Source organism: Dipodomys spectabilis, unplaced genomic scaffold (genome assembly GCF_019054845.1).
Source record: "Dipodomys spectabilis isolate Male_0828 unplaced genomic scaffold, ASM1905484v1 ptg000096l, whole genome shotgun sequence".
Lineage (NCBI taxonomy): Eukaryota > Metazoa > Chordata > Mammalia > Rodentia > Heteromyidae > Dipodomys > Dipodomys spectabilis.
The window spans coordinates 14,596,953-14,620,206 of record NW_024870773.1 but is presented as its reverse complement, the minus strand read 5'-3'; the positions used below and the strand labels follow the sequence as shown (position 1 = coordinate 14,620,206).

At 40.5% G+C, this 23,254-nt stretch overlaps 1 protein-coding gene across 1 annotated transcript in view; it reads right to left on the bottom strand.

Moving 5' to 3' along the window:
- The window catches only part of Cubn (cubilin), a 233,934-nt gene that overhangs the window by 89,327 nt on the left and 121,353 nt on the right, over positions 1-23,254 (bottom strand). Inside the window, exons 31-36 of the mRNA XM_042685932.1 lie at positions 22,302-22,471; positions 7,163-7,322; positions 6,090-6,203; positions 4,280-4,390; positions 3,403-3,531; positions 2,329-2,461 (exon numbers count right to left, since the gene is read on the bottom strand). Coding sequence (XP_042541866.1) covers positions 2,329-2,461; positions 3,403-3,531; positions 4,280-4,390; positions 6,090-6,203; positions 7,163-7,322; positions 22,302-22,471 — 817 coding nt within the window. The remainder of the gene's footprint in view (positions 1-2,328; positions 2,462-3,402; positions 3,532-4,279; positions 4,391-6,089; positions 6,204-7,162; positions 7,323-22,301; positions 22,472-23,254) is intronic.

Sequence of the window (23,254 nt, the reverse complement as noted above, 5' to 3'; positions counted from 1 at the left end):
GCCTTCTAGTTCTTGGAACTTTTTGTTTTAGGTTGGTACACTTTATAATGAAATCTGCCCCCTTGGTTAAAAATGCTAATAAAAAATACAGTCTGGAACAAAAATAATACACTGCTGTTTCTCATTATCTTGTTTCAGTTTGGAGCCAAAACCCATCAATTCCTAAAAGCACTCTGCTAGCAAAGAGTAGAATTTCTGCTGATTCCTTTAAATATTTGTTTTATTTTTTAAGATCCTCTTGAGATTTTTATTTCCTCTCTCTTCTGCGGCAAATTCCACCATATATTATTACATTCTCCAGTTTTGTCCCTACTGAGATTTACCACCACAACATGCACACTGCCAACTCTATGTTTTAGAACTGGATATGACTCATGCTTCTCCTCACACCCTGGGGAAATGCCTAAGCACCAAACTGGAATCAGTTGAGACTAAGGCAGGAATAACTCACAACCTCCTCATGAAGTCCTGTCCTTCTCATCATCATCCACACAAAAACAAACATATTGCAATCTACAAGATCCATTTTAACGATAAACTCAAGCAATAACACAAAGTAGTCAGTCAACTTCTCTCTCCGGGGAGGGAAGAAACAGTCAATGTCCTACACAGTAACTATGATTTAACATCTATGAATCCGCTTTCAATGTTTATCATCTTACCCTGCACTGGGAGGAGAGCCTAATGTTGTCCATTTGTATTGGTGTATATCACAGAAAATTCATCAGAAATAGCTCAGCCTAAGAAAAATGCAACTATCTTGTGCTGCACGTTTTAATTTTTACATCTTTCATCCTAACAGTGAAGTTAGGATTAAAAAGATTTTTTTTAAATCCCTCTGTGGAAGAAATTTATCTCCTGAGGGTTCAGTTAGGTAGCTTTATGATCTTGATTGATCAATAATTGGCCAGGACCTAGAATCTTTATTAATAACTTCATTAAGTAATTCACTATTTTGAACTCATGGCTTTGCACTTGCAAGGTAGGTGCTCTACTACTTGAGCCTTATCCCCTGGCCCTTTTTTGCTTTTCATTATTTTTTGGAGAAATTCTTATGCTTTTTTTATTCTGTCAGTTGTGGTGCTTGAACTCTGGGCCTGGGCACTGTCTCTGAGCTCTTCAACTCAAGGCAAGCGCTCTACCACTTGAGCCACAGTGCCACTTCCATCTTGTGGTTTTGATGTGAGGCCAGCCTCAGACCATGATCCTTTCACCTCCACTTCCGAGTTGCAGCGATGACAGGTATGAGTCACCAAGTCTACCAAGAACTAGAACAGTATGTCTTAATATTCCAAGTGTATAACCCAAGTTTCTGACAACCACTGAACTTCACAGTGGTGACCATCTGAGATTAATAGAGACCAGGAAGGAAAAGACCAGATAGGGGGAAAAAGATCAAACAGGAAGCGCTATTATCTGGCAAGTTAGGTGGTCTAAAAGAACGAATGAAGGACCTTGGACCATGTCATAAAAACAATGACTATATACAAATCACCTACTAAGAGTAGCACCTGACCTCTACGTGTAATACTTTGTAGTGTCTTGACAAGTATTTCTTAAATAAAATAACCTAAGTCAGGTTAAGGACTCAGACAATAGCTTTCCCTTTAGGAACTATGTGATGCTAATGAAGACAAAAATGCCCCAAACATCCTCCCCACACACAATGAAGCTTTCAACACCCATTGCCTTTCCCCCATGTAGAATGCCTTTTTGACTTAAGACAATGGCCCTTATACCTTGAAAAGGCACTGTCTTGATGACAGATCAAAGAAACAACCTCAACTGTTTGAACTGTATTCTACAAATAGAATCATTCATCCAATAGAACAGTTCATATTTTCAATTCGTTCCTGATGCACAGATGCTTGGCCTGGTCAGACAGAAGAGCCAGACAGGACAATGTCAAGATAATCGCAATGTCCCTGAGTTCTTTTGCTCAAGAAGGTACTCTACAGCTTTGAGCCACGGCTCGACTTCCAGTTTTTGAATAGTTAATTGGAAATACAAGAGTCTCATGGGAACTTTTCTGCCTGGCTGGCTTTGAACCCAGATCCTCAGATCTCAGGCTCCTGAATAGCTAGGATTACAGGCATGATCCACCAGCACCCAGGTTCTGAAACCATGGTTAAGAGGATTTTAGTGGTATTTATAACCCAAACTATGACTAAAACAGGAAATTTGGAGAAAGACTTCCTAAGCTCCCATCATATTCTCTTTAGCAGTTACACAGGCACCTTTGTGGTTGGCTGTCCATGCTATTAGTAACAGCACTTCCTTCCTAAGGTTTATCAGCACTGAAACAATACACCAACAAAAAGGATTTACATGAAGGACAGCTGCAGCTGGTTGCCAGGGGAACTGACAATGTTCCAGACACATTCCACATTCGGGGGATAAACGTCTGGGTAGCCAGGGCTGTCGAAAATGCCTTCGCCCATGTGTAAGTTTCCACCACAAGCTGGACATAGGAAAAAAAAGAGAGAGAAATAAAAGAGTGTCAGAGCAAAGATCACATCTGAGACAATGTAAGCTAAGACCATTATAGCCATTATTAGTATCGAAGGACATAACAGTTTCATCTCCATCAATGACATACATAGCATTTCCATCTCAATTTTCAAAAATCCATGCTACATCTAATGAGGAAAAGAGGGTAAAGCCTGAAAGCCAGGAGCCACTCAGAGAGAATTCACATGTTCTAAAGCTTCTTCACCCTGTGAACTAACAACTATAAGTTCGGGTGATCAAGGACTTGTTTTTAATTCTGAAACTTCTCCGTTGTTTGTAACCAGTATCATCTTCAATCCTGGCTTAAAAGAAAAGGAGGTTTGCAGCCTTGCCCTCTCCGAATAACAACAAAACACAACTTCCAGGCACCAACAAGGCATCCCCTGGCTCTTGGATATTTTTGTTTCTAATGAGGGAGCTGACTGTGAAAAATGCTACTGAGTCCAAGACGCTCAGTTTTGAATGGCATCTTTCTCTCCTCCCACCCCTCCACACATCTACCCATCATCTCTGTCAATATCCGGACCTGGCCTTCCCACAGCAGGGAAGTTTGGATGGAAGAAGAGTGCTGTGTCTGTTCATTGTGCCAGTAGAAGTTGGCAGTCAAAGAATGACTTAACAAACATGTCATGAAGACACAGTCCATAGTCATCTGAGATCATGAGGCGTAGCTACCAAGAGGCAGGTCTGCAGGCTATACTCCCTTCTGGAGTTCAGTATGATTAGGAAGTAAACGTTTACCTTAATGTGAAGTTGGTAAGATGAGGAGCAGTAGTGATCTTAGGATAACAGCTTCCAACTTCTGCAGGTCAAAGAGTCCCAGACAGCAAATCCAGGACTGGTAGTACATGACTTGCCCTCCTAGTGGGGCCACTTGCTAACGTTTCTTACCTGATGTTGATGCTGCGTATAAAACCTGGAAACCATCATCAGTTAGTCCAGCATCAGAGACGAATCTTAGTACCAAGGCATTGCCAAAGGACGTGATTGGGTGGGGCAGGGACCTTCCACAGTACCGACCTACGTAACAAAGTCATAATTGTAGAGAAGGAAGGATAATGTGGCAGAGACTGTAAACACATCGTTAATAGAAATGACAAGAGACTCAAGCATATTGGAGAAATCACTGCTTGGAAGTTCATTTAAATTAGTAATCACGAGAATGCCTGAGAACTAAAAATGAACTCTAAGTACAAGCTAACTAGTACTCAACATCCAAGGCTAGATGAGAAGTTTATGTGACAAAACTTATTTAAAAAATAGTTCACGCTGATGGAGAAAGTTTAAATTGACCTGGGATTATTTTGCTTGAAGAATTTTTAGAAAATAGCAATACACTCTCATTCTCCTGAGATAACATGAAAACCAAGTGATAGATTTTCAGAAATTAATTAAAGCTCTGGCTTTTTTTTGTTTTGTTTTGTTTTGTTTTTTGCTTCCACTGAGAGCAAAGAAAAGCATATTCAATTTCAATATAAGGATTACGGGCAATTATTGACCAGAAATATTTGGGAAGAATTCTATTTGATATTGGAATAGACTTCTTCCAGGACTGTCTCAGAGAGTTGCAATTTTTCAAAAATACTTAAAAAGATACACATATAGAAAAGGAACAAGCTGAGTTTCTTGAACTCCACATGAAATCCTGCTTTCTTACTCGCTAATTACTCTACTTGGTTTATGATTGTTCCTTTTATCAGCATATAAATACGTAGATACAGAAATAGCACACAAGCAAGATGGCAATGAGTTGGGGTGGGGTACGTACCTCGGAGGGGCGCATCTAAGGAGTTGCCATCTAAAATTTCCACAAAGTCCCGTGTACAATTAGAACTGCTTTCAAGTCCAAAATGGATAAAGGAGAGAGTAATATGATTAACTGCAAGGAAAAACAAAAACACAGAGGAGATTATTTCATAAAGCACAGGCAAACAAAGCAAAGGGAGAGAGGTTTTGCAAGTGATACTTTGAAAGAAGGGCTTTCTAATGGGAAGTTAGTAGACTTGCCCAGGGGATGAGTGAGCTTAAACAAAGGTTGGGGAAGGGGGCACAACTTCTATGCTAAAGGATTCCCTTTAAAGAGTAAAAGAATCCGTTTGTATTTTTTTTCAATGCCTATAGATTCTGAGATGCTGGTCCAGTATTAAAAAAAAAAAAAAAAAAAGACTGTTTAGCAATTTCATCATAAGGATCATGCAGCATTTCTACTTTTTTTTTTGTATCAGCCATTTCTGTGCTCCTGTTGTAAGCATTCAGTGGAAGACTTTCCTTAAATTTAGATTATTTCCTTGTACTTGTCAGTAAGATTGTCTTTGCCTGGTACAAACATCCCCAGGCCTTCAGCTTTGTTTTCCAGCCAGAGCTAGTGCCCTAGAGGCTCGCTCCGTTTTCAGGAAAGCTTTGAAATGCCTGCAGAACACTAAGAGCCTGAGTCTATTTTCCTTTGGTTATTCTTCCAAGGTCCCTAATCTTCAGAATGGGATCTCTTCCCAGTTACTGACCAAGGAGCAGTGAGCACTTTCTTCTAAATGCTTGGCCACTCCTTAGAAAACAACCCTTAGGCTCAAAATGGTTCAGCACAAGCCTGGAGTTTCTGAGAGGAATGTTTCTTAGGCCTCTACCCAGTCCTTCAATTAGTGAAGGAGTACATGTTGCCCTCATCTTACTCATGACAATAAAGGTATTATCCACTGTTACATCACCAGGAAAGGTGTGAAGATAATATTTAAGCAAATGTCTTCATTTTGTGTATTATTTTATACTGGGCCTAATTAGCCAGTGACTTGACTATTTTCACATAGGCCATAGATTGGATGATACAGTGCAGTAGAGAACTTTTCTACAGCATGTCAGAAAGCATAAAGTTTCCCTGAACGAAAACCTCGAAGGCTCAACAATGAAACAGGACTCAGAATGGCTCAAGGGTTACTTTTGTAATCCATAAGGGTTGACTCCTCATTTTCTCCGCCAATAAAATCTACATAAAACCTTAAAAAAAAAAAAAAAAAAAAAAAAAAGACCACTGCTAGGTCAGAAAACAGGATTTGAGGATTCCAAAGAGGAAATCTAATCAACACATTGAGCGCTGGGAGCAGGGCTATACTGGGATTTTTAAAACACATGGCAGGCGAGACCAGGTTTTATAATTAGCTTCCACATTGATTAGAGGTCAATAGACTGCAGGCATTGCATTTGCAAGTTGAGAGATTCTGTCATTCTTATCATTTTTTTGTCTTTTGGTCAGCAACTGTCGAGCATCTTGAGCACACATGTCAAAAACCATTTATTTATCAATTAGTGTGCCTTATCTTCAATCTTACATGCCTGTCAAGACAGTAGAGTTATATAGATTTGCTATGGATAGTTTATTAAGTATGCTTTGCTAGGATAAAAAAAAGTCTTAATAGAAGATAAGACAGTAAAGAAAAATTTTTACTAGAACACACATTGTTCTCCTACACATGAGGAATTGAGATTTTGAAAAGAACAGGAAGACTGGCTTAAGGAGATGGGAGTTGGTCATGGACTGCCTTTCTCACAGACACCAGAGGGCCAGGGTCCGTCCTTTGGCTACTTACATGGAGGTTGAGCTTGAAGTATCCAGCTGCAGTTCTCATCATTAGGATACTTGTTGGGGTACAGTGGAGAGGAAATAGTACCAGAAGAGTCGGTGATACTGTAGCCACCGCATACTAGAAATACAAACAATTGTTATAGGCCAGACTTTTCTACCACCTGTACCAAACAGTTGATGCTGAATGAAAATGGGACTGAATTCTCGTTATTTATGAAATGCATCCCAGGAAGTTTTGTGCAAAAGAAGTGGCATAGAAAACAACAGAAGACAGGAAACAACATTTACAACAACACAGCTACTGCAGGAATATTTGAAGTCGGGCAGTAGCATAGGACAAGAGATTAAGTGTTCTGCATTCAAACAAAACTCTAGCCTTGACTCACTTACTCTGTCCAGCCATAACTTCTGAGTAGAGGGATAATCACTGTATCGGAAAAAAATAAATACTCATGTGGACCGAGCTTTATAAACACAATTGTGCATGCTCACACATCATCAGAGAGGCTCAAGCTCTGAGGGGTATAATCAGTGCAGGGCTTTTGCTTGCAAGTGACTTGAGAGAGCAAGTGGTAAAGACAATGAAGGGAAAAGCCTGGAAGGAAAACCGAGAAGCAGTGACTTAAGATCAAAAACAAGCAAAACCACACTGGCTCCTCCATTGGACAAGGAGAGGATTCAGAAAGGAGACAGTCCACAATACGGGAACTCTAACTGGATTGGTTTATAAGCAAGTCTTGTAACGTATTGTGGTTTATCTCCTTTTGTGGCAAAACCTTAAATAGGTATAGATGAAAGTCTATTTGTATGATGTATCTAGTGTTAAAAACAGTTTCAAGTATTACTCTGAAGAGAACACAGAGTTTTGAGAGATAAGCGGGTCCTAAGACTTCAGCATCATCTAAATCAAAGATAAACATATCAATACATGGGACAAAGCGAGTCACAGGTCTCTGGTTGTATTTAAACTCTTGCAAGGTCAGTAGGAAGCCGGGGATGAGTTTCTGAGCATCTCTCTCATCTTATTATACCACCAAGAAGACATTGAATGCCGGAGACCCACAGAGTACTACTTGCCTTGCTTGAATCGAGCCCGGAAGCCCCTGCTCTGTCGAGAAGTGCCAGACTGGAATCTGACAAACAAGGTATTTCCTGAGGAGGTGATGGAGGAGGCGGGCTGCTGTCTCCCGCACACTCTGGCCAGGCGGGCGGTTGCAGAGGTTGCACCATCGTATGTCTACAAAGATGGGAAACAGGGGAGAAGTGGCTCAGAGCTCCAACTGTATGTTTGTAAGGGCCATATTCCCCGAGCCAACATACAGAGGAGCAGAAACAAAATGAAGGAGGGAAAGCCACTCGTGTGGATCTGAAGCAACTGGTTTTTATCTCACATCTTGCTGCCAAGTTTCCTGTGAATGTCTGAATCTGTGGTCATTGCCAGCGTCACTCAGAGAGATTTCAAGAGCAGACACTAGTACATCTTCACAGGTCTTCATAAGTACTTTCCAAGTCTTCCTCCCTCCCCCGACCATGTCATGGACCCTACCTACTTACAACAGGTATTAGAAATGTTTGCTGCAAGAAGAATGTAAGAACAAATCATTGAGAAATAATGTCAAGGGACAGTCATGATCAGAAATTCAGTATTTATTTTTGTTCTTCATAAGGTCATGGTCAAGAAGCAAAAGGAATGACAAAGTTCCTTCATTGATGTGAGTGGCATGAGCCTAGTTTAGGAAACTCTCATTTTAAAAAAAATGTATTGAGGGACTGGGAAGGTGGCTCAGTGGTAGAGTTCTTGCCTTGCATGCATGAGGCCCTGGGTTCGATTCCTCAGCACCCCATGAGCAAGAAGAAAAAAGCCGGAAGTGGCGCTGTGGATCAAGTGGTAGAGCGCTAGCCTTGAGCTAAAGAGCTGAGGGACAGCGCCCAGGCCCAGAGTTCAGGCCCCATGACCAGACACCCCCCCAGAAAAAAATTGTATTGAACCACCCTCTATGTGTGGCCGATGAAATATGGCTTATAACATATATTCTCAACATCTCTGTATGGGTTGGTAAAACCGACACGTCCTCATTTGCTTCCCCCTATGTCTAGTATGAGGTTTCTTGTCTTGTTTAGTTTGTATTAGTACTAGGGTTTGAACTCAGGGCCTTGCACCTGTTGAGCTTCTTTGCTCACTGTGAGTGCTCTACCATGTCAGCCAAGCCTTCAGTCTTGTTTTTTGCTGGGTAATTAGAGATAGAGTCTCTACTACTTTGCTATCTGGTTTGACTTTCTCCAGATCTCAGCCTCCTTAGTAGCTAGGACTACAAGTGTGAGCCACTGGTGCCTAACTTCATGCGATTTTTTTTTAACCTAGAACATGAGGCTAATGTGTTAGCTATTCACTTATTATTTTACTCAAAGAACGTTAGTAACATATCCAGGATGGCATAGCTAGCAAAAACCAGTCTTCCCTCACCCAATTCTACATTATATCATATTGCCACTCTTCAGAATTCTTGTGAATAAAATGCCATTTCATGGATTTTCAAATCTCAGACTCTCAATGAGGCAAGGTTTAAAACTGCATGTGCATGATCAAGTCTCTTATTTGAGAATATTGTTAACATTTTTTACATCAAGTCAATATTCTCATTTAAAGTTTTAATTTGCAGCGTTAAAAGGGAAGGCATTGCAAGGAAGTATAAGAAAAATTCTTCCTCTTTATTGAGAACTCTGCGGTCACAAAAGCTCTGTGAGTACTGCTCATTACCCCTACTTAGCTTCAAAGGCAGAACTCCCAAATTGTATTACTACTGTGCACATATATAATGTATCCGTGTTCCCAATGTTATTCTTACATAGGTCTACTGCCAAGAGCTTTTAGACTTAGCAATTGACTTTTCCTCACTTGTTACTTAATATACAATATACTTAATATACTCATATACAAATAAAACAAAAGGAGACTCTGTGCATCTCAGCTTACTCATTTCTCGAAGGAATGAATGAAACAAACAAAAGTTAGATGCCCAATTCACAAACGGGAAAGCAGACACTATCCTTGGGGTTCCCAACCACAGCATCTCTTAAAAATTAGTGACAAATCTGGTCACATGTGGTCTAATCTCTTCAGGAAAGTTAACCATCTTCTAGAGAAAGCAATGGGAGTTCTATAATATCCCAAGAGACCAGCACATACATTCAAAATGCAAAAACTCAGCCAGGTGCTGGTGGCTCACACCTGTAATCCTAGCTAATCAGTAGGCTGAGATCTGAGGATCCAGGATCAAACCACCCCTGGTAGGAAGGTTCCAAGAGACTCTAATCTCTAACCATCAGAAAACAGGATGTGGCACTGTGTCTCAAAATGATAGAGAGCTAGCCTTGAGCAGAAAAGATCTGGGATAGCTCCTAGTCCCTGAGTTCAAGACTCATGACCACCACCAACAATAAAACCAACAAACAAAAAGCAACTTAAGTTTATCAAATAAAAGACTCATATAGAATGGAGAACTAGGGTAGAGAGGAAAACCCTGAGTAACAAAACCATTTACTAGGTGAGATGTTCTTCATTCATCTGCAGCTGCCCTCTGGACACGATTTCTGGATCTAAGAGGGGACTGGAAGGGGTCAATAACAAGGCATGGCTAAACCCACCTTCACAGGTCCAAATACCTTTCCCCTGCCCTAGGGAAGTGACAGAGGCTGGAAATGGGACCAGGGGACCCCAGGCTCAAGCAGAGGCCCAGCATATCCTGCATGCCTGACGTTCGCTCTCCATTCAACCCTCCAACATCCTGCTCTCTAACCAGAAGTGTGAACTAAACCAAAAGTTTGTGAAGTTTCATACTTGAGGCCTCAATTCCTGGAGGAGATTTGGGGAAATGTTAACCATTGCTAAGGTTAACACCTGTCAGCCTTGTCACATGCTAAGTGACATGTGAAGGAAACCCACCCATTAAGAAAACAGCATTCACTCCTGATGACATTTACAGTTCTTTACTTGGGTGGATGGGAGTAGCGAAGGGAGAGGGCAGGGACAGGGTCCAGAAAGATACTTTTAAAAATAAGGAGATAATAACGGGATACTTTTGCTTTCCCATTGACACACTGCTGAGCAGTTCCCTCTCAATAAATGCATGATTTAAGCATATGTATTGTCTAGAAGATGGTGACACAATGCCTTCAGACTCAAGGAGAGGAAGTCATTGTTCTCTCTTGTCTGTTTCTTTCTTAATTTCCTTGTTTCTTATTGATTTCTTTGGGAAAGGAAGGCCATGATAAATAGTTCAGGAAATGCTAAAAATCCTTTTATGTATCAGGTAGAGTTTGGGATGACAAGCTATTCAGTCAAGCCCACAATGTGCATTCGTCTGAGCATTCTGCAGTAACAGTACCATTGGCTGTGGGGCGTAGAAACAACAAATAATCATTTCTCACAGCTTTGGAAGCAGAAGATCAATGCACAGACAAGATCAGTGTGTCGCAAGGACATTAAAGCGTGACATCCTGCTGCTTTGATCTTCAAAGGGACCTTCAAAGAGCAAGGCAGTGCCCCGGTACAGTTTTATTTATTAATTTTTTTCTCCAAGTCTGGGACTTGAACTTGGTATCTGATGCTTTCCCTTATTGGTGGGTGTTCTACCATCTGAGCCATGCCTCTGATCATGGTACAGCATCTAGAAGGACACTAATTCCAGAGATGAGGAGTCCACCTTCCTGATCTGATCCCTTTCCAAAGGACCCATCTCCTCATGCCAATCCCTTTCCAGGGAGGATTTTTAACATAAATTTTTGAAGGAACAGAAATGTAGAGGGGATTAAAAACAAAAATCCTTCCCTCACATCTGCCCTATTCCACAAGTTTCATAAATACTCAAAAAAATGACATCCACATGGACACTGACCTCCATGCTGAGCCCATCTCCTTTCGTTCTGCTCAGCCTGAGCTGGCAGGCTCCCACCGAGTGCAAGCAACAGATGTTTCCCATCTGACAGAGATAAGGTGACAACTACCCTGATCCTGGGGTCAGAACCCGCAGGAGACATAAAGATATTAGTTGGGAAATATAGGCCTGAGCCCAGGATCGACAGAAGGTGTTGGGCTGATCTTGCCAAAACATTTTAGAAGCTTCTTGACATCTATTCTATCCTATAAAAACAAGAGTAGCTTATTTTTTCTCACCATTTCACCATATTACTTTAAAGATCGAATAAGGCAATGAATTCAAAGTTCTATGGAAATTCTGATTCTGAGTATGCAGGAAAGTGTTTATCACATCTCAGAAATTCTCATATACATATTTTTAAATGGACTATGACAAATATGTATTAATAATCCACTTCTAAGTTTTGACACCAGAGAAAGTCTTGCACTGTCCCATTCAGAAATATCTACAAAGAGTCTTCGCAACACCATGTTGCTATTGCAAAGTAATGAAAGTAAACTAAATATTCATGAACAGCAGGCTGGTGACTTATGGCACATAAATAAAATGGAATGTCATACAGTCACAACAGAAGGTGTTAGATCCAGACACACAGTGATGTAGAAAAATGTTTAAAACAATACTGAGTGAGAAAAGTAAGTTGAAGGATATATATTGTGTGACATTATTTATAAACACATTTAAAATGTGCTAAATAATATTTTATAGCAGATGGATATATACAAATACATGTAATAAAAATATAAAAATAGCCATGGAAACCAGAAACCACATTTGTCAATAGTAGATTTGTCTGGGACAGAAGATGGGAACAGCTGTGTCTTTAATACTTCATTTCTTTGTGGTGAGAGGACTTGAAGCAAGTGTGGAAAAAAAAATGTTAATATTTGGAAGGTGTGGTGTCAAAATGTATTTGTACATTCTAAAGTTTATATGCACTATAGAGTTTAAGATTTCTGCATACTTAGACTATTTTAGAGTTTTCAGTTCAAAGAAAAGATAGCCTACATAAAAAATATAGCTTAAGATTCACATATAAAAGTATTCCTTACAACAGTATTAAGGTAAGAACATGGCAGAATACAAAATCAACCGCAGTGTTATCTAATAAAAACTCTTTAGGTCTGTTTGTAGGAGTATGCACATATTTGGGCTAGGGATAAACAGAAATCAAAATTTTAGCAGTTGTAACCATATTGTAATACCAATGATGGCAGCAATTTCTTATTCTTTGTTTTTTTTTTATTTTCATGAATTTAATGTGAGGAGCATGTTAAAACTTTTACCTAAAATCTATATTAAAGTTATTTCAATTAGCCATTCAGACACGTATGTGATTCCACAGACATGAAAATTATACTAATCACAAGCCTACAGGACCTGAGTCCCAGCCTTGTATACACTAATTCCATTTTATCTGTTCACACTGCCCCAAAGGAATATATCAAAGTTAATGGGTATGGCTTCTGTTAAAAGATCTCCAAAACATTTGTTAGTTGACTCATCTCTATAACCGTACCCCAGCCCTCTCTCCTAAGCTTCAAGACAATATCACCAGCTGTATACCAGATGTCAACTAAGAGCTTCACAGCCTTTAAAAATCAGCCTCCCAAGATAAATTCATCTCCTTGTTCCCGGGCCCTCTCCTTCCTCTTGTATCTACAACTCTTGTCTCAGTAAATTCCACAAGTACAAACCCAGCTGACAGTCCATTTTAGATCTTTCCCATAAGTTCCCCAGCCCAGGGGCTCAGTGTTCCCTGGCAATTTTCTCTAGCATATCCCTTGGCATCTTCACCCCTGACTCCCTTCTTTCTAGGGATCTTAGTGTCTGGATTTCAACTCTTTTCTCTGTGGATCTTAGCCTCTGGATGTTGCCTGGGTCATTCTTTCCCATCTCAATTCAGTCTCCTATCAATGTCCACCATCATGTCCTCTTTCTTCCATGTAAAAGCAAACACAAAAGGAAAGCTGCATCACCCTGGACATTTCAAAAAAATGTGTGAAGATAAGCAGTCGCGGATGGCTTCCCTGGAGAGCTGAGGAGCACGTGATTGAGGTGGATGTCAGACCCACTCTTGCCCACAGCCTCCTCTCTGCTATGATCCAGACCAGACTGTGATGAACTGGCTGGCTTGTGATCAACTAATGGAGATGTCAGTCATCCCACTTAACCCAAAGCGCAGGACTGCAGAGGAAAATGGATGCTAACTTCCACAGGAACACCTGTATTTTTATTTCTAGAAATGAGAGTATATTCCTTCGGATTGCTAGAGGGCGGAAGGTGGGGAAATATTTCGGCTTCATCTCATCTTTTCTTGTCTTCATCGTTCTCAGGAAGAAAACAAGTCAGCTTTATGTGGGGACTACAATTGCTTTAAACTAGAGGATGGAGGAATATTTTAGCACAAAGCAAAACACATAGAACAAAATACTGCATCACAGTGACACAGCTGAGCTCTACATGCACCGACTCTGGAGATGTCTGTCAATATGTTTTTATTTTCATTTTTCTGCATTATTACTTTTTTCCTTCTTAAGGATTTATTTTTTACTTTTGTGTTTTTAGGTGGTCCTGGGGTTTGAACTCAAGGTCTCCCACCTGAGCTATACTCCTCCCTTTTAGCTTAGTTTTTTTTTTCAGGTAGGTTCTCCTAATTTCTCCCCAAGCTGTCCACCAAGCTCTGCCTGATTCATAAATTATTTGTGAGTCTTTTGGAAAGTATCAATATATTTATAGAGTGATACAATTTTGTAAGATGATCTGTTGAACAGTATGCAAAAGTATGTATTTCATATTTTTGAAATATGAAATGCATCAATGGAGGGTTTATGAATAGAGGGTAGTATGAGATGAATGGCAGATTCTTGCTGCAGTTCAGCGAACCTAAGGTTTACCACTTTGAAGCACAAAACAGAATATTCTTTAGCAGAATATTTCTGGTAATAAAACCAGGGGTATCAGCAAAAATAGGAATGGCAGTGAATATTTATGAGTGTCACACATTGCTAAGTACTTTAAATACATTTCCTTCATACTTCACTGTTCTGGCAGCTCCATTTGTAGTTGGCAAAGTGAGGCTTTGAAAACCTCAGTCCCACACTTATTAGGGCAAAGCACATTCTGTCTTTCTGACATTTCACTGATTGTCATGAAGGTGAGAGAAAAGGTAGAATCAAGTTTCATTTGTACAGCTAGATTACCAAGAGACCAGGGCTCTAAGAAGCTCTGGGAGATGTCCGTGTTCTCAGTAAGAATAGTTGTGGGAGCTCTGAAAACAGAATTGGAGCCTCTCAACACATCCCTAGAACTGCAGCAAAGCACTGTCAGTGGTATCTCAGAAAGTCTTCCTTTGGGTGCCTGTGGATTGTGGATGGCTGGCATTTGTCGCTCACTCCATTCCATGCAGTATGCATGGAATTCCCAGCATGGTTAATTTAAGAAAGCTCAGTGTGTAGGCCTATACATAAGCTCCAAGTTTATAGCCCTGACTCCTACACTTTCTTCTGTTCTTCGATCCAGTTATAAAGGCATGCCTTATCTTTCTCTAGTTTAATTATAATTCTTGAGTCTTGCTTGCACAGCCTTTTTCTGGCCTTCACCCTGCCCTGATTTGGCATTCAACCTGCTCTGTACTTTTTATTTCATTTTCATTTACCCTTGGCAGCTTAGGTTTCCAGCTTTTAGCTGCCTTAAAGATTATCAAAGTGAGGGGGAAATGTGTCCAAGGATTAAATGTGCAGGGTACAAAAGGGCTAATTCACATCAAGGTGCAAAATTGATTTTGAGGACAGAGACTTGGTGCAACATTTTTATGTGTTACAAATGGTAGTATGGCTGCTCATAAAATTTCCATGTTTGAGTCTGAACATCTCCTCCAAGATGGAGGAAATATTAAATGGCAGGGAGGGGAATCCCTCAGGAAATTATCGAAGCTGTTAAAGTCATAATGTAAGGGAGGAAGGAAATGAAAATATTACTCTCACAGCAGCTTTTCTTGAGGATGGGAGAGAGGAAGCATGGGTTTCCTCAGGCACTGATATTTTCCAGGTACAATGCTCTGAAATTAAGTACCACATTTAGTCCACAAGGTCCCATCTCATTTCCTGGTCCTGTATTCTGCATTACTTCACTCAGTTTTATCATAGAAAATACGAGACAATGAACTCTAATGTGCAGTATTGCAAGTAGGGACTTAAAGATTCCTGAACTGAAGTATTATTAAAAAAAAAAACAAAGCAACACGTTTGCCCATAGAATGAGAGCTGGGCCTTCAGTTCAACTCTTTCTGTGCTTTGCCAATACAAAGTACTGGCATGGCTACTGGAGATTAATTTGGCACTGGGACACAAAGTGGCAAAGCCGAGTTATCAACAGCAAATTCCAAAACAAACATTTTAAAGAGATTAACCTCAGATCACTTACTGGAAATTGAATTTTCTGTCACGAAGTATAAAGGAGCAGACAAAGAAGGAGGAGGAGGAGGAGAAGAAGGAAGAGGAAGAGGAGGCAGAGACAGAGCCAGAGACTGAGGGGGATAAATGGGAAATTCTGTCAAGGATTCATTTGTAAAACTACATATTTAAAGAAAGATTCTTTCTATTGTCTCTGTGAAACATGGAGTTCCATTCTTCTTGTGTCTTTTTATTTTCTTTCTCTGCTGGAATATAATCGGTGTTTTAAAAGAAAACATGTCATGGGAGGTGTCTTCAAAAGAATAAACCAAAATATAGATATTGTGTTTCAAGGGCTTGCCCTGCTCCACCCTGCTTTTCTATCAGATAATAGTGAAGGATACACACTGCTCCCTTGAAGAGAACATGGGGACCTGTATTTTCTTTTTAAAAGTACAAATCAGATACTTTGCTTTCTTTCTCCCAGATAAACACAAAAGGCTTCAGAAAGAAAACAGTTACTAATCATTTGCCTTCCTGGGCCTCCCTCCTGCTCAGCTCTTCTGGCTCAGTGCCTATTTCCTCCAAATGAGAGATTGCGTGGGGACTATGGTCTGCTGGCTTTTATCTGTCCCCCCAATGATTCTCACAAGGCAGACATTCCTTTGGGCTGAGCAAAGAGGACTCTGGAAGTCTCTAGGGGCCCTTGGCTTTCCCCTCTCTCACGCTGATGAACTACAACCAGCCTTTCTCAGATCAATAAGAGCTCACAGAGCACCGTAAATCTAAGACTCAGAAGAGAGACTAATTAAGCCGTTAAGCTTCCAGATGGAGGTCACTTTAATCCTCAGACTTCGTGAAGGGAAACAGATCCCAGCCTCTTTCTGGTGCCATCCGCAGACAGTGGGTCCCACTGCCGCCTGTAGGAAGAAATATTCCTGATAGAACTCCTAAAGCCCAAGGTTAATGAGCACGAGACACTGGGAAAGGACTGGACAGACAGGGCAATCATTTTAGCCGAATTGGTTGAATCCTGACTCCAAGTCCAGCTTTCTGATTGACTTTTCACAATACCATCACCATTTTAATTGGAGTTAAAAGAGAAAAAAAAAAAAACTCTCTATTTTTCTCCTTTTTCATTACAGCAGCATGAAATCCTAGAATATATGTCTCTGGGATGTTATCTGTTCTTGTGTAGCTCAAAATCTCGAGATCTCTTATCAGTAGTGCCAGAGCATGAGCTGGTGACAGGACATTCCTGGAGATGTCATCGTAACTTTTTACTAAAAAGCAGACCCTGGCAGGAGTTGAGACTGCAAGAGTTTATTTATGTATTCTTCAGCAATGCCTCTGTTAGGAATGCATGCATCAAACCCATTGATGCCTCTAGGCGAAAAGACTACTGCTGTGGTTATATGACAGGAAATGGAGGCAGTCTCTTAATGGTTCCACTTAGAAACTTCCATTGGTTTTTTTCTACAGAGATTGAACAAATGGCTGAGTGGAACTCAACCTTCTTGACTCCTAAGCGATGACATTTTCTACCCCATATTGAATTCTTAACCCTTTCCTGAATTCATAACTGGAGTCATTAAACTGGCTCCAAAGAATTCCTGATTTTATTTTCCTCCCTCCAATTTTCCAGTTGTCCTTTATTCTGCAATTCAGTTTCCTGAATCGAATGCTTTTATATTTTAGCTAAATAATCATTCTTAATTTAAGGTCTACATAGTAAGAGTTTCCTTCTTATGCTGATCTTGCCATTATTTTCTATCTATGCTTTATACTAACCTCTCTAGACTCAACTTACTATTTTTTACCTCTAAATAATGACATAATACTAAATGACCTCCAATCTCTCCTCTGCCCATCTGTAGCATTTTCACTCTAACAACTTAAATTATTACATGACTTAAAAAAAAAAAGTTGCTTCCATTTAGGCATTATTTACCTTGGCACTGAATGGTTCAGTTGGGCTCTATTAAAAGTCCCTGAAAACAAACTATCTGACAGCAGCATTGGCAGCTAGTTGTTTTTCTCTTTGCTAATGACTCCATCTGAGACCCACACCAAGAAGTTAAATTGAATGTCTCCAAAATGAATGATTGGCTTTGTATGATCTTAAGCTTCAGAGATTATTATGTAAGATATTGGACTTTAGCTATACTTCATATCCAGTGTCCATTTGGCCATAAAGATTGATGGCTAAGGCTTCAGTATTGGCCTTCATGAATCCCTGGAAAACTAATGATAATTTGGAGCCAAACTTCTAACCCTGCCAGGACATTGCTTGGCCTGGTGCCAAAGCTTTGCAGATCTCCTATCCCCATAATTAAGCTCATAGCGACTGCACACACAGAAGATCTTGATCCCAATTTACTTGTAGAATTTTCTTTTCACCTTCCTTCCTTATTGTAAGAGTAACTTATAAATAGTGTAAGGAAAGACATCTTAGCCTCGGTACAATTTATGCAATTTTCAATAATAATTTATGTAAGAAAAAAATTTGTAAGTCAGAAAAAATATAAATTTGGAAGTCAGAAAAAAATTAGTTTCTCATTCCAAAAATATGAAAACATTTAGGGCCAATATAGCCTATCTTCAGGTCTCTACCCTGAGAAAAATAATTTCAAGAACTGTTTGCTTTCTTTCATCTGGTTGCTCTTTTCCCACAGTACTTCATTCATGATGTAAGCTTCTCCATTATTTTCAAAAATAATTTCCCAATGGATTTCCCATAGGTCACTGCTTTTCACTTTGCTTTGCCCTTCCTTTCCATAATTCTGGGGAAAATCTCAAGCAGTCTTTTTTTTGGGGGGAGGGGGGGGCAGGGGGTCTGGTTGTGGGGTCTGAACTCTGGGCCTGGGCGCTGTCCCTCAGCTCTTCAGCTCAAGGCTAGCACTCCACCACTTCCGGCTTTTTTCTTTTTTCTTATGTGGTGCTGAGGAATCGAACCCAGGGCCTCAGGCATGCAAGCAAGTGCTCTACCACTGAGCCATCTTCCCAGCCCTTCTCAAGCAGTCTTGTATCTCTCAACTCACTGTTACCTACAGTCTTCCACCACTACCCACAGCAGGCCTGTTCCTTACAGGATTATCAGATCCAGTGGCTTTGGTTCCACCCTAGGTGACCACTGGTGGGTGTAGCATCTCTCATCACCCACTCTCCACAACTGTCTTCATCCTCAGTTTTTGTTGGACCACTCTCATTGGTTCACCACCTACTCCCCAGGGGACTTTTCCGGTTCCCTTTTCCTTTAATCCCTCCTTTGCTCTATACATGGTACAACTACCCCAAGAGTGTACAAGGCTCTTCTTACTCTATGAAATTCTCCTATATGTGACCATATACACTCCCATAATATTAACAACCACCTACATATGCAAAAATTACCCTCCCATACTCATACTCCATCCCAAACCCTAAACTCATACTCTAAACTCTTGAAGGTCCATTGGACAGACTTTTAAACTCAAAAGTTTCCAATCACACGTTACCTCTTTATTCTGCGAAGGCCGTCATTATTCATCTTTTTTTTTCCCCCAGGCAAATAGTCATCACTCCCCTCTGTGGTTCACATGACCTTCACAATGGAATTAGACTCGGAGTCCTAGTGACTCTACCACTGTAACAGTTTGGTTGGAGAATATACTTTCTTTCCATTCCCACACCCTGTGTAAGACCTTCATCGGATCCAGGTCTTCTCCCCTTAGTTTCTAGCCTTTTGCCTGCCTCTTTCTCTGCCAAGCCATTCCATACACTGTTGCCTGAATCTTGGTAAAATGCAGTTCTGAATAGCTCTGCCTTGTAGAACATTTTCATGGACTGTAAGTTTCCAATAAAGACAATATCGAAGTTTTCACCAGAACATAAAAGAGTTTGTCCAGATTGAAAGCCATCTGTCTCTTGTGGCCTCCATGCCCCCCTACCGCCACTGCCTGTATGTGTCAGGCACAACGCTGGCCTTCCCTATTCCAAAAAGTCATTTTCTATGTTCTGCCCTGCAAATTCCCATCCTGGTCACTTACGTATCACTTGCAGTGGGAAAAGTTTTCCTGGCTCCTGGGCCCACATGAATCATTCTTGCTATTTCCTCATGATTATTATGATGCTGTACTGTCATAGTAATCCTAAATAGAATACTCATGGAATCCACCAAGTCCTAGGGAGATACCATTAGAAAGATGCAAAGGAGGTTCTGCTACTGAAGAGCTTGAGGGCAGAATTATGGCTCAGAAGGCCCTCCCTCTGGTTCCTAAGCCCATTACTTATAGTATTCCACACTTTCTCTTTCCACTGCTCACATCATCATTCATAGCAGCATGATTATGGTTGGACCTATGTATAGGTTTACTTTCCCAGCACCCTGGCCTGACCGAGACCTATTTGAAGATTCACTTCCTTTTGTTTGTTTTCTCCTGCTGCAGTTTGTTAAAGCCAACCCCTGCTGCATGCTGAGATGTGGCAGTGGATTTCTTAGTGTATTTGTATCCTGGGCACATGGGAAATCATTCTCATGACCAAAGAAGAGGGGGGAAACAAAAGCCAGGCTTTTGATTGAGGCTTTGACTTGGTCAGATGCTCTGTAATGTAGATTTTACCAAAGAAAAGAAGCTGTACAGCTATAGTCCTTCACAGGAAAACAAGAGGAGGGGCCACTTTGTGAGAAATGCCCACTGCCTGCTGAGCATCAGTAGACAATATGTCTCCTCAAAACACAAAGGTTTCGACAACTGTCCTATTACATATGGCTTGAGATTTGTAGGAGCCACTTAGATGACTTGGAGCAGGGATGCATTCTCCATGAAGGCTGGTTTCTTGCTTTGTCTTGTTTTTTGGTTTCTTTGCCAGACTTGGGGCTTGAACTCAGGGACTGGGTGCTGTACTAAGCCCCTTTGTGCCCAAAACTAGCGCTTTTCCATCTGAGCCACAGCACCACTTCTGGCTTTTTCTAAGTAGTTTATAGAAGACAAGAGTCTCATGGACTTTCCTGCCCTGGCTGGCTTCAAAGTGTGATCCTCAGATCTCAGCCTCCTGAGTAGCTAGGATTGAAGGCATGAGTCACTGGTGCCCATCTCCTTACTCTTTTTTTTTTTTTTTTTTTGGGGGGGGGCCTGGTCGTGGGGCCTGAACTCTGGGCCTGGGCGCTGTCCCTCAGCTCTTCAGCTCAAGGCTAGCGCTCTACCACTTGAGCCACAGTACCACTTCCGGCTTGTTTTTTTCTGCTTATGTGGTGCTGAGGAATCGAACCCAGGGCCTCATGCATGCAAGGCAAGCGCTCTACTACTGAGTCACCTTCCCAGCCCCTCTCCTTACTCTGTATATATGATTTAACCTAGTTAGGTCTGGACTCATGGTTTTGTCCTCATGTTCCTGAAAGGCTCTCAGATCCTCTGTGATCTGGATTAGTAGATATTCCATGTATCAAAACAGTGTTCACATCTCTCTCAGTTATCAACGGAGAAGTTTCATACTATCTTTGTGAATTCTTTGCCACATTTTGAAATTTAATGATTTAAATATCATCAAGATTTTTTTCGTTAGTGATAGAGCTTAAACTCAGGTCTTGGGCCCTAACCCTGAGCTCCTTCTGCTCAAGATTAGCGCTCTGCCACAGTGAACCACAGCTCAACTTCCTGTTTTCTGGTGGTTAACAGGAGATAATGGTCTTGTAAACTTGCCTGCTCAGGCTGCCTTTGAGCCTCCATCCTCAGATCTCAACCTCTAGCCTGAGTAGCTAGGATTAAAGGTGTGAGCCACCAGCACCCTGCTGATCCAGATTCCCAGGACAGTGGATCCAATTCCACATTAGGAGAAGTAGTTGTTCTACACCTGAGTCAGTGCTTTGCTACCTCAGACACTAAAGGCTCATGTGGAAGGTGAATGCATCATAAAAAGTCAACCAATCATTTATTAATGATCCAATCTTATAAAAATGATACTTGACACATATACCATTAGTCAGGAAAAGATTGAGAAAAAAACAAACCTCTTTAGTATTCTTGAGTTCAATTTAAAAAAAACTAGCCAATTGAAGTTCAGGGTGGCTGGGAAGGTGGCTCAGTGGTAGAGCGCTTGCCTTGCATGCATGAGGCCCTGGGTTCGATTCCTCAGCACCACATAAGCAAAAAGAAAAAAGCCGGAAGTGGCGGTGTGGCTCAAGTGGTAGAGTGCTAGCGCCCAGGCCCAGAATTCAGGCCCCACGACCGGACCCAAAAAAAAAAAAGAAACAGTCAGGGTGCTAAAATAGAAAGATCCATTAACCCAGAGAATCTTGTTTCTATTTGAATGAAACGCCTACAAAAACAAATGTATTTCAACAAGCAAAAAAATTCAATTGAAAAAGAAAAAAACCTCATTCAATTCTTTTACATGAAGCACAAAGCATATGTTTTCAGCTATTAATACATTAAGCTTATTGGTAATAGCAGAATCTCTTTGTCATCTAACAGTCATTTATATCCCTTCTCCACACCTGTTTCCCAACCTACTCTGATTAAGCGTGCACGCACACACGCACACACACACACACACACACACACACACACACACACAGAGAAATAACTGATGCTGTTCCTTGCTTCTTTCTTCAGATACAGATTCAGATACGGTGTTCAAAAACACAAAACTGTTATGGTTATTTTTCACAATGAAATAAACATAATGAAAGCTAATAATGGTAGAGGCAAAACTGAGTTGCTAAACAAACTATGATATTATCTACCTCCTGGTTTGTTTCTAGGCAAAGTGCAAAATAATGTTGCTAGGAGTTGCCTTTCCTGTACTTTGGGGTTGAAAACACACATAACAAGTACTGACAAGATGGGCTCATATGTGTTGACTCGGGTTTGACTGGTGACAATGTCTGAAATTTGTGTCACTTACCATAATACAAGAGTCTGGAGGTTCAAGGTCAATGTCAGTGAAGTTCAAGAGAACACGATGATGCTGTTCAACTTGAATAACCCAAGAACAGTCGGTGTTACTTCTGTAGTAATTGGGGTAATTTGGAGAATGGATCTCTCCATTGGGTGCCTGGAAAATGCCACCACAACCTGCAAGTGGAAAAGTCAGTTCAGCTATGGCAAGACTCACTGATAGGTAAACTATGCCGTTACACAGAGACAAATGTCAAAACGAGTCTATTATAGTGGTCTATGCTAAAACTATGAAGAAATTAATATCCATGTTAATTCACTTACCTCTACAGAAAAAAAGGAGGCAGACAGGATAGTAGGAAAAAGGTTGCAACACTTTAAATACTGATGACCAAAATGATTGAAATGACCAAAATGAGTGAAAGTGAAGTTATGGTTTCACAAAGCCATACAATGTCTCTTTGTTGTTCTATAAAATATACTGAAGAATAATCATCTCCATCATAATATTTGATAAACTAGAATATATGATTTTATAAATAACAATTTCTGATGTTTATCAATTTAACATTCTAGATACAATTACTTAGATTGATTTTAATTTATGAAATATAGACAAACACATTACTGCAATGACTTTTTTCTGAGCCACTGCTCCTTGTTTTAACATAATATAAACCAATAATAGGAAAACTTAAAACTATCTTCTAATTATAGAGAATGTAGAGGGGTAATCTAAACATTATGTATATGCAAATTCATATATAACTAATGTTAAGAGATCTCAAGTAGCTACCATGTTACCTTGGAGTTGAAGAAGTGGGGACCGAGGGTGGCCTGGTGTCACATCTCTGAGTTGGTATTTCTAAGCTGTGGAACTTTGGACAAGCCACTGACTTCTCTTAGTTTCTATTCATTTGCTTGTAAGATGACCATACAAAACAAATTTCCCTCATAGAC